General features: G+C 50.6%; 1 protein-coding gene across 1 annotated transcript in view; it reads left to right on the forward strand.

The window, feature by feature from the left end:
* The first annotated feature begins 413 nt into the window (after positions 1-413).
* ZNF479 (zinc finger protein 479) overlaps positions 414-12,639 on the forward strand; it is a 65,932-nt gene continuing 53,706 nt past the window's right edge. The window contains exon 1 of the mRNA XM_054247235.2: positions 414-979. Coding sequence (XP_054103210.2) covers positions 788-979 — 192 coding nt within the window. The 5' untranslated portion in view covers positions 414-787. The remainder of the gene's footprint in view (positions 980-12,639) is intronic.

The raw sequence follows: 12,639 nt of genomic DNA on the forward strand, positions 1-12,639 counted from the left end.
TTTTTTTTGAGACAAAGCGTTACTCTTTTGCTCAGGCTGGAGAGCAGTGGCACAATCTCGACTCACTGCAACATCTGCCTCCCGGATTCAGGCAATTCTGCCTCAGCCTCCAGAGTAGCTGGGATCACAGGCCTGTGCCACCACGCCCAGCTAATTTTTGTATTTTTAGTAAAGATGAGGTTTCGTGTTGGCAAGAGCGGTCTCAAACTCCTGACCTTGTGATCCACCTGCCTTGGCCTCCCAAAGTGCTGGGATTACAGGCGTGAACCACCACGCCCAGTCAATATTTCACAATTATTCATGGAGACAGGGAACAGGCAGAAGTTATCTATTACATAGATGTAGAACACAGCAATATGTCACAATGCCCCTGTTGGCAGCGCCAAAGCGGCGGAGTCAGGGGAGCTCACGCCTATAATCCCAGAACTTTGGGAGGCTGAGGTAGGTGGATCACAAGGCCAGGAGATTGAGACCATCCTGGCCAACATGGTGAAACCCCGTCTCTACTAAATTTGAGTCAAGGCCCAGTGATATAACAAAGTGCCCATGCGGGCAATGCCCAGGCAGGAGAATAATGTCACATCGCATAGGTTCTGGGTTAAGTGATATGTCGCCATTCCACCTGTTGGCCGTGCCCAGGTAGGAAAGTCAAATCGCTCAGGTACTGGGCAAAGAAATATTTTACAATCACACCTGCATAAACGTCCCGGGAGAAAATTAACAATTTTGCACACGTCCCGGTTCTAGGTATTAGAGTCAGCACCTCCTGTATGTTGGGTGTAAGTACATGAGACGTGAGTCACAGTCTCAACAGGGGCCTGGATCTGTGCTTGGAGCCACGATCCCTCAAGTCCACCGCATATTCTTCACAGAGTCACAGCCTCACAGGCATGCTGAATCTTGGTCGGGGAGTCACCAGCCCACCTGTGGACCAGATCCACGTACGGGAGTGAATTTTCCAACCTTTGACTGCCCCCAGGTATGCGATTCAGGACCCCAACCTAGGCTGTGTTTATGTGGTTGAAGGACAATCTTAATTGTTGGCTGGGTATGCATACAAATGTCACAATTTCACTTGTGTGCTGGGCCCTGTAAAGACCCTCTCTGTTTTACTGAGGGTATCAGGCAGTATGCATGATAGCGGCAATCTGTCTCAATGCTCTATGTTTTTAACATGTTTATAACTGTATCTGGGCTTATAACTGATGCTCTACGTTTATAACATGTTTATAACCGTATCCGGGCTTATAACCGAAGCTCCGTGTTTATAACATGTTTATAACCGTATCCGGGCTTATAACCGATGCTCTACGTTTATAACATGTTTATAACCATATCTGGGCTTATAACCGATGCTCTACGTTTATAACATGTTTATAACCGTATCCGGGCTTATAACCGACGCTCTATGTTTATAACATGTTTATAACCATATCCGGGCTTATAATCAGTGGTACATCACAGTCCCTTCCAGGGCACAGCTCAAGCAATAGAAAAGTCACATAACTAGGTGCTGAATTTGGCAATTTGTCACAATACCCTCTGATGGTAAGTCCCCCCCAAAATTCACATCGCCTAAGTGAGGGGGGCAGAGATATGTCACAATGTCCCCTGGGGGCATGGGCCAGGAAAAGAAAAGAGAGTCACATAAGTTTAGAGCTGGTCCAAACTGTCTATCACAGTCGCCCCCACCCCATCAGCAGTGCTGAGGAGTGAGAGGAGAGTCATAGAAGGCAGGTGCTCGCTGGGTGACGTGGTAGCCCCAGCACTTTGGGAGGCAGAGGTGAGCAAATCAGCTGAGTCGAGAGTTAGAGACCAAGCTGACCACCATGGAGAAATCCCGTCTCTACCAAAAGCACAAAATTAGCCAGGTGTGGTGGCGGGAGCCTGTAATTCTAGCTAAGGGAGGCTGGAGGCAGGAGACCTGCTTGATTCTGGGAGGTGGAGGTTGTGGTGAGCTGAGATGGTGCCATTGCCCTCCAGCCTGGGCAATAAGAGCAAAACTCCATCTCAAAAAAAAAAAAAAAAAAAAAGGTAGGTGCTGGGCGGAGCCATACGTCACAATCTCTGCTATGGACAGGTCCCAGAAAGAAGAGAAGAGTCATTATCTAGGTAATTGGCCCAGAGATATGTCACAACAACTCCTGTGGGCAGACTAGGCCACAGAGTCACATCACCTGTGTGCTGAGCCCAGGGAGAAGTCATTCTCTCTTCTATGGGAATTGCGCAGATAAGAACAGCAGGTCATATCACCTAGCTGCTGTGCCCGAGATAGGTCACAATCTTTCCATGAGCAATTCCCAAAAAAGAGAAGAGAGACCCATGAAATAGTTGATTGGCCCAGAGACATGTCACGATGCCCCTGTGGGCAGGTTTCAGGCAGGACACACATCACCTTGGTTTTGGGCTCAGCTACATGTCACAATGTCTTCCGAGGGCAGGACCAAGGCAAACCAGTAACATCACCTTGGTGCTGAGCACAGTGACATGTCACCATTTCTTTTGTGGGCAGAACCTAGAAAAAAGAGGAGACTCACATCAGCTGGATTCTGGGTGCAGCAATACGTCACAAGGCCCACTGTGAGCAAAGACCAGGTAGAAGAAGAGAGTGTTATCACGGAGCGTTTTGCAGCCAGGGCCATGGCAAGAGAGTTGCATCAGCTGCGTGCAAGGCCCAGTGACACGTCACAACGCCCACTATGGGCAGTGCCAGAGCAGAAAACATTCACATCACCTGTGTGCAAGGCCCAGTGACACATCACAACGCCCCCTGTGGGCAGTGCCAGAGCAGAACACATTCACATCACCTGTGTGCAAGGCCCAGTGACACATCACAACGCCCCCTGTGGGCAGTGCCAGAGCAGAACACACATCACCCGTGCAAGGCCCAGTGACATGTCACAACGCCCACTGTGGGCAGTGCCAGAGCAGAACACACATCACCCGTGCAAGGCCTAGTGACACGTCACAACACCCACTGTGGGCAGTGCCAGAGCAGAACACACATCACCCGTGCAAGGCCCAGTGACACGTCACAACGCCCACTATGGGCAGTGCCAGAGCAGAAAACATTCACATCACCTGTGTGCAAGGCCCAGTGACACATCACAACGCCCCCTGTGGGCAGTGCCAGAGCAGAAAACACTCACATCACCTGTGTGCAAGGCCCAGTGACACGTCACAACGCCCCCTGTGGGCAGTGCCAGAGCAGAAAACACATCACCCGTGCAAGGCCCAGTGACACGTCACAACGCCCCCTGTGGGCAGTGCCAGAGCAGAACATACCCACATCACCTGTGTGCAAGGCCCAGTGACATGTCACAACGCCCACTGTGGGCAGTGCCAGAGCAGAAAACACTCACATCACCAGTGCAAGGCCCAGTGACACATCACAACGCCCACTATGGGCAGTGCCAGAGCAGAAAACACTGACATCACCTGTGTGCAAGGCCCAGTGACATGTCACAACGCCCCCTGTGGGCAGTGCCAGAGCAGAAAACACTCACATCACCTGTGTGCAAGGCCCAGTGACATGTCACATCGCCCCCTGTGGGCAGTGCCAGAGCAGAACACACATCACCCGTGCAAGGCCCAGTGACACGTCACAACACCCACTGCGGGCAGTGCCAGAGCAGAACACGCATCACCCGTGCAAGGCCCAGTGACATGTCAGAACGCCCCCTGTGGGCAGTGCCAGAGCAGAAAACACATCACCTGTGTGCAAGGCCCAGTGACATGTCACAACGCCCCCTGTGGGCAGTGCCAGAGCAGAACACACATCACCCGTGCAAGGCCCAGTGACATGTCACAACGCCCCCTGTGGGCACTGCCAGAGCAGAAAACACTCACATCACCAGTGCAAGGCCCAGTGACACGTCACAACGCCCCCTGTGGGCAGTGCCAGAGCAGAACACACATCACCCGTGCAAGGCCCAGTGACACGTCACAACGCCCACTGTGGGCAGTGCCAGAGCAGAACATACCCACATCACCTGTGTGCAAGGCCCAGTGACATGTCACAACGCCCACTGTGGGCAGTGCCAGAGCAGAAAACACTCACATCACCCGTGCAAGGCCCAGTGACACGGCACAACGCCCACTGTGGGCAGTGCCAGAGCAGAACATACCCACATCACCCGTGCAAGGCCCAGTGACACGTCACAACGCCCACTGTGGGCAGTGCCAGAGCAGAAAACACTCACATCACCAGTGCAAGGCCCAGTGACACATCACAACGCCCACTATGGGCAGTGCCAGAGCAGAAAACACTCACATCACCTGTGTGCAAGGCCCAGTGACATGTCACAACGCCCCCTGTGGGCAGTGCCAGAGCAGAAAACACTCACATCACCTGTGTGCAAGGCCCAGTGACATGTCACAACGCCCCCTGTGGGCAGTGCCAGAGCAGAAAACACTCACATCACCTGCGTGCAAGGCCCAGTGACATGTCACAACGCCCACTATGGGCAGTGCCAGAGCAGAACACACATCACCCGTGCAAGGCCCAGTGACACATCACAACGCCCACTATGGGCAGTGCCAGAGCAGAAAACACTCACATCACCTGTGTGCAAGGCCCAGTGACATGTCACAACGCCCCCTGTGGGCAGTGCCAGAGCAGAACACACATCACCCGTGCAAGGCCCAGTGACACGTCACAACACCCACTGCGGGCAGTGCCAGAGCAGAACACACATCACCCGTGCAAGGCCCAGTGACATGTCACATCGCCCCCTGTGGGCAGTGCCAGAGCAGAACACACATCACCCGTGCAAGGCCCAGTGACATGTCACATCGCCCCCTGCGGGCAGTGCCAGAGCAGAACACACATCACCCGTGCAAGGCCCAGTGACATGTCACAACGCCCCCTGTGGGCACTGCCAGAGCAGAAAACACTCACATCACCAGTGCAAGGCCCAGTGACACGTCACAACGCCCCCTGTGGGCAGTGCCAGAGCAGAACACACATCACCCGTGCAAGGCCCAGTGACACGTCACAACGCCCACTGTGGGCAGTGCCAGAGCAGAAAACACTCACATCACCAGTGCAAGGCCCAGTGACATGTCACAGCGCCCCCTGTGGGCAGTGCTGAGACCAAAGACGATCACATTTCCTAGGTGCCGGGTCCAGAAACATGGCACATTTTCAACTGTGGGCTGGGCCCAGGCAAGAGAGTCCAATCACGTAAGAGCTGGGCAGAGACTCATTTAACAATCACACCTGCAGGAAGGTGCAGGGATGATATTAACAAGCCCATACACGTCCCGGTTCTAGGTGTGAGTAACACCTCCTGTGTGTTGGGTTTACGCACATGAATCACCATCTCCGCAGTGGACTGGATCAGCGCAGGAGAATCTCAATCTTTTCTGCAGACTGTTTCACCCCGTCAGAGTCACAGCCTCATAGGTTTGCTGAATCTCAGCCTGAGAGTCACCAAAACACCTGTGGGCCTGATCCACCTGTGAGAGTCAGTTCTCCGGCTTTTGCCTGCCTGCAGGTGTGAGATTCGGAATCTCAACAGCGGGCGGTGTTCAAGGGAAAGGATGGCAATCTTCACCGACAGCGGGGTGTGCATACGAGCGTCGGGTCAATCCTCTCGGAGGGATTGAGCCAACATGCAGGAGATGTTGACACTCACACCTAGAACAGGGACGTGTGTGGGATCGTGATCTTGTCCCTGGACCTTCCTGCAAGTGTGATTGTAACATACACCTCTGCCTAGCAGCTGAGCGGTTCGACTCTGCTGCCTGGAGTGAACTCACAGATAAAATTGTGACATATTGCTAGACCCTGCACCTAGGTGATGTGACTCTATTCGCAGGCCTTGGCGCTGCCCACACGAGGAATCGCGACATGTGGCTGGGTCTTGCATCCAAGTTACAGGAGTCGTTTCTTCTGCCTTGGTGCTGCGTACAGGGAGCATTATGACATATTGCTGGGCCCTGTGACAAGGATTTGTGGCTCTTCTGCCTGTGCCTTGCCCACGTGGGCCAACGAGACGTACTGCTGAGTCTAAACACTTACGTAATGCAACTCTCCTGCCTAGGCCCTGATGACGGGGGACATCGTGATATATTTGTGTACCCATCAACCAGGTTACACACATCTCTTCTCCTTCCTGATTCCTGCTATTACAGGGGATTGTGGCTCTTCTCTTTTTAGGTTCTGTCTTCAGGGGAAACTGTGACATATCACCAGATCCAACGCTAACGTGACGTTTCTGTTTTCCTTTAGCTCTGACCTCAAAAGGCATTCAGTCGCTTAAACCCGGGAGGCGGAGGTTGCAGTGAGCCTAGATCGCGCCACTGCACTGCAGCCTTGGCACCTGGTGACAGAGCAAGACTCTGTCTCAAAAAAAAAAAAAAAAAAAAAAAAAAAGGCATTCAGCCCTATTGCTGAGCCCAGCACCAAAATCCTGTGCCTGTTTTGATTGGAGACGCCTTGTGACATATCTCAAAGCCCATCAACTATCTGACGTGACTGTCTACTCTTCGTTGCACTTTGCTTATGAAAGATGATTGTGACATATCTTTGTCTCTGGGTCTTGTCATCCTGGACAACCTCTCCCCTCACAAGAAGATAGTGACTCATTGCTGACCTCAGCATACAGTGATGTGATTCTTCTGCCTGGTCCCTGGGTCCCTGCCCACAGAGAGCATTGTGACACATTTTTCAGCCCACAAACTTTTACCTCGATCCTCCACACGGTCCCTGTCCACCCAGGGCATGTGACATATCTCTAGGCCCATCAACTATTGAATGTGAAGCGCTTTCCATACCTGGCTTTGCCGAAAGGTGAGATTGTGACACACATCTGTGGGATCAGCACCTGAATCATGTGACTCTCCTCTTTTGCCCGAGCGCTGTATTTATTGTGTGTTGTAACATACTGCTGAGTCCGATACCTGGGTGATGTGACTCTCCTGCCTGGGTTTTGCTCACAGGGCTCTGTTTGTTTGTTTAGAGTTATAATCCAATTTTTATTTAAAAAATCAAATCTGCCAGCTTAGCATTTCCCACCAACACGAGAAGCTGTTCCACAGGCTTCACGACCTCTGCTCAGGTGCTGCCTTTGTAGGTGCCTTAAGCAGCCTTTTTACAGGCTTGGTTAAGCTTTCTTGCTTCCTTAGCGGTCCTGAGAGCTTGTTCTCGCTGCGCGTTTCTAACTCCAGGCTTCTGATTCTTCTTGGCCATTCTTCCTGCATCAGCAAGAGATGCCCAGTAACGGCCCTCTGGAATTTGACTGCTCAGTGGGTTCTGCTGCTTTGAATATCTTCTGACTGTCCCTTTTCATGCTTCCTTCCTAGAGGACAGTCCAGTGTGTCTGCCGAGGACTCCTCTTAGAAAGGAGCATCGACTCGCGTTTTGCATTAAGAAACTGGAAAACGGGCTGGGTGCGGTGGCTCATGCCTGTAATCCCAGCACTTTGGGAGGCCGAGGCGGGTGGATCACGAGGTCAAAAGATCGAGACCATCCTGGTCAACATGGTGAAACCCCGTATCTACTAAAAATACAAAAAATTAGCTGGGCATGGTGGCACGTGCCTGTAATCCCAGCTATTCAGGAGGCTGAGGCAGGAGAATTGCCTGAACCCAGGAGGCAGAGGTTGCGGTGAGCTGAGATCGCGCCATTGCACTCCAGCCTGGGTAACAAGAGCGAAACTCTGTCTCAAAAAAAAAAAAAAAGAAACTGGAAAACGTTCCCATCGGTCCTGGCATAATATCTGTGGTGTCCGGGGTAGAGCTTGTCCCCACTGAAACTACACAGCTCGACCTTCATGGTGGCAGCTCCACAGGAGGAGAAAAGATGGTGAAGAGACTTTTTCTGAGACGGAGTCTTGCTGCTGTCGCCCAGGCTGGAATGCAGTGGTGTGATCTCAGCTCAGTGCAACCTCCATCTCCTGGGTTTGAGTAACTCTGCCTCAGCCTCCCGAGTTGCTGGGATTACAGATGCCCCCCCACCATACCCAGCTAATTTTTGTATTTTTTTTTGCCAATCAGTTTGAGCTTATGAGGTTAGCCTTGAAATGATGACCTCGCCTTCGCGAGCACCATGACCTCCGGCGGGAGCCACTTTGGACCCTAATTTTTGTATTTTTACTAGAGATGGGGTTTCACCATCATGGCCAGGCTGATCTGCAACTCCTGACCTCAGGCGATCCACCCACCTCAGCCTCCCAAAGTGCTGGCATTACAGGTGTGAGCCACCATGGCCGGCCGCCCACAGGGTACTTTAAAATATCTTTCTTTATTACCTGGGTGATGCAACTCTCTTATTCCACCAGAGCCCTGCCAAATAAAAGGACTGTGACGTATCACTGAACACAGCACCTGGGTGATGTGATGCTCTCCTTTTGCCTGGGCCTCACATATTTTGGGTATTTTAACAAATTGCTGGGCCCCACCGCTAGGATATGGGAGGCTTGCGCATGGTCCCTGCCTACGTGGGGGCCTTCTGATATTTCTCTGCGTCTACCACTTAGAAGATGTGACTTTCCTACCTGCACCCTGCCCTCAAGGAAGATTGTGAAATATCACTAGGCCGTGCCCCGGGTTATGTGACTCCTGCCCGTCATATTCTACTTTCAGGATGGAATTGTCACAGTTTTTGCTACAGGCAATGCCCGGTAAGAGTAGAGAGTTACGTCAAATAGTTGACGGGCCCAGAGATATGTCACAGTGTCCCCTGTGGACAGAGTCCCAGGAAGGAGACTGACACCAGTTTGGTGCTGGGTCCAGCAATACGTCACAATGCCTTCTGAGGGCAGGGCCACGTCAAAGGGAAAAGAGTGATGCCACTTTGGTGCTTGGCCCAGTGATATCTTACAATCCCCAACATGAGCAGCGATCAGACAGAAGGAGTGTCGTGGGTGACGAACGGGCAGAGATATTTCACAACGCCCCCTGCAGTCGGGGTCTAAGCAGGAGAGTTACATTACCTGGGTTTTGGACTAAACAACATGTTATAATGCCTTACATGGGCAGGGCACAGGCAGGAGAATCACACACCCTGGAAGCCTAGTGATATGTCACAGTGCCCCCTGTGGGCAGCGCCCGGGCAGGAGAGGAAATTCGTATCACTTGGTTACTGGCCCAAGCAATCTGTCACAATTGTGTGTGTGTGTGTGTGTGTGTGTTTGTGTGTGTGTGTTTGTGTGTGTGTGTGTGTGTGTGTGTAGCCAGGGTGCAGGCAGAAAAAAGATTAACATCTCCTAGGTGACAAACGCAGAAATATGTCAGAAGCCCCCCGGTGTTCAGGGACCAAGCAGACGCCTTCCACCCCCTAGGTGTTGGGCTAAGAGATCTATCATGGTACCCAAAATATGCCGAGCCCAGGCAAACAAGAAGAGTCACATTACCGAGGTCCTGGGTCCAGTTATATGTCACAATCATCCCCCTTCTAGCAAAGCTCAGGCAGAAGAGGACAGTCACGTCACTTAGGCAATGAATAAAAAGATATGTCATGATACCCCTAAGGGCAGGGCCCATCAGGGAGAATTGCGTAAGCCCGGTGTTGGACCTAACCACATGTCACAGCACACAATGTATGAAGAGCCAGGTAGGAGGGGAGAGTCTCACTGCCTGGGTGGTAAGCCCAGCAGTACAACACACAACACAATCCTTCTAGGCAGAGCCTCAGTCCATCCTGTGGGCTGTGTCTTCTTCCTCAGTCCATCCTGGGGGCTGTGTCTTCTTCCTCAGTCCATCCTGGGGGCTGTGTCTCTTCTTGGTAGAGTGAGGTCCTCGCAGGTTTGCTCAATGTTGGTTTGAGAGTCACAGACCCGGACGTGAAGCAAATCTACATGTGAGAGTTAGTTTCCCTGCTTGACTGCCTTTGAGTGTGGGATTAAGAACCTCAACAGCGGGCTGTGTTTATGTGGGAGGAGAACAGTCTACACTGTCGTCTGGGTATGCAGAGGAGTGTTACAATCTCAGCCGTGTGCAGTGCCCACGCGGAAAAGAAGAGTCCGGTCACCACGGTGTTGAATTCAGTGATTTGAATCTCTTTCATCAGTCTCTTCTAATCCTTCAATGTGCGAAGCCCGTGGAGGAGAACCGCATCGTCTGTGTTTTGATCCCAGCCATATGTCACAAGACACAACATATTCAGGGCCCAGGCAGGAGAGGGGAGTCAAACAACCTTGGTGCTGGGCTCAGCGATACCTTGAAACACCTCCTTGGACAGGGCCTAAGAAGTAAAGGACAGTCACCTCACACCAGTGTGTGTGCACAACTACGTCACAATACCCTCTGAGTGAATGGCCCGCTCGTGAAGGTGTTGCCACCTGGGGGAGGGGCTCAGTAATGTTCTGCAATTATAAATGCAGCATAAATGAGGACGTGTGGCGTCTGGTTTACTGTCACCGTGTTAGTTTTCTGGGGACAGAGGTTTCCAGCTCCGTCCCTCTGCCTGCAAAGAAAAGAATCCTATTCCTTTTCATGGCTGCTAGTGTTCCACAGTGTGCATGTACGTTTTCTCTATCCAGCCTATCACTGCTAGGCATTTTGGTTGATTCCGTGTCTTTGCTATTGTGAGCAGTGCTGCAGTGAACATGTACACGCATCTATCTTTGTAATAAAATGATTTATATGACTTTGAGTATGTGCCCCGTAATGGGATTGCTGAGTCAAATGGTATTTCTGGTTCTAGGTCTTTAAGAAATTGCCACACTGTCTTCCACAATGATTGAACTAATTTACATTCCCATGAACAGTGTAAAAACATTCCCATTTATCTGCAGCCTTGCTAGCATCTGTCGTTTCTTGACTTTTTTTTTTTTTTAAGACAGAGTCTTGCTCTGTCATTCAGGCTGGAGTGCAGTGGCGTGATCTCGGCTCACTACAACCTCCGCCTCCCAGGTTCAAGCGGTTCTCTTACCTGGAGTAGCTGGGCTTATAGGCTCAGGCCACCACACCCAGCTATTTTTTGTATTTTAGTAGAGATGGGGTTGCCCAGGCATTCCACCTGCCCGGGCCTCACAAAGTGCTGGGATTACAAACATGAGCCACCGCACCCAGCCTGTTTCTTGACTTTTTAATAATTGCCATTCTGACTGATGTGAGATGGCATCTCATTGTGGTGTGATTTGCATTTCTCTAATGATCAGCGATGCTGAGCTTTTTAAAAAAATGTTTGTTGGCCACATAAATGTCTTCTTCTGAGAAGTGTCTGTTCATGTCCTTTTGTCCAATTATTGATGGGGTTTCTTTTTCTTTAGTTTATTTAAGTTTCTTCTAGATTCTGTATATTAGACCTTTGTCAGATAAATAGATTACAAAAATCTCCCATTCTGCAGGTTGCCCGTTCACCCCGATAATAGTTTCTTTTTCTGTGCAGAAGCTCTTTAGTTTAATTATATCTCATTAGTCAATGTTTGGTTCTGATGCTTTTGTCACAAAATCTTTGCCTGTGTCTATGTCCTGAATGGTATTGCCTGGATTTTCTTCTAGAATTTTTCCTGTTTTGGGATTCACATTTAAGTCTTGAATCTATCGTGAGTTAATTTTTGTAATGGGTTAAGGAAGGGGTCCAGTTTCAATTATCTGCATGTGGCTAACCAGTTTCCCCAGAACTATTTGTTAAACAAGGAATCCTTTCCGCATTGCTTGTTTTTTAAAGGTCTGTCGAAGCTCAGACGGTTGTAAATGTGCAGTCTTATTTCTGAGTTCCCGTTTCTGGTTTCATTGGTCGATGTGTCTGTTTTCCTACCAGTACCATGCTGTTTTGGATAAGACAGTGTCTCTTTAACTAGCCGGTTCGAGGTAACAGTCATCATGGCAGCTGTGAACTCGGCCAAGGTGTATTTCACAATCTTACCTGCGAACTGGGAGCATCAACCGGATGCTAGACCAGGAATATTTCACAACGCTCCCTCTGGACAAGAACCAAGCAAGAGAGTGACATCACCTGCTTTCTGGGCCCAGGAATACGTCACAATTGTCTCTGTGGCAGGGTGCAGGCTGACGAGAAGAGCTGCGTCTCCTAGATGGAGATGGAGAGATATGTCACAGGGTGACTGTGTCACTGTCAAGGGCCCAGGCAATATCTTTTTATTTTTTAAGTGTTGGGCCCAGAGATATGTCACAAATACTCAAAATACACAAGGCCAAGGCTAAAGAGGAAAGTCACATCACCTAAGTGCTGGACCCAGCCACGTGTCACAATACACAGTGTATTCAGGGCCCAAGGAGGAGGGGAGAATCACATCATCTAGGTGCTGGGCTCAGAAATCATCACAATTCATCCTAGGCAGAGCCTAGCAGATGAGTAGGTTTATATCACCTATTGCTGGAACCAGCAATATGTCACAATACCTTTTGAGGAATCCATTTGGGCAGGAGAGTCACATTACCTCGGTGAGGGGCTCGGAGATAGGTCACAATGCCCCCTTTGGATAGGACTCAGAAAGACAAGTTACATAACCTAAAGGTTAGGGCCAGCTATGTGACATCATTGGCCCAGAGGACAGAACTCATGCCTGAGAGGAGAGTCACATCGCACAGCTGCTGGGCAAAGCGATATGTGACAGTCCCCACTGTGAACGGGTTTAAGAAAAAAGAGAAAGGGTCAAGTGCGGTGGCTCATTCCTGTAACCCCAGCACTTTGGGAGGCCGAGGTGGTTGGATCACCTGAGGTTG

The sequence above is a fragment of the Callithrix jacchus genome, chromosome 2, assembly GCF_049354715.1.
Source record: "Callithrix jacchus isolate 240 chromosome 2, calJac240_pri, whole genome shotgun sequence".
NCBI classification, from domain to species: Eukaryota; Metazoa; Chordata; class Mammalia; order Primates; family Cebidae; genus Callithrix; species Callithrix jacchus.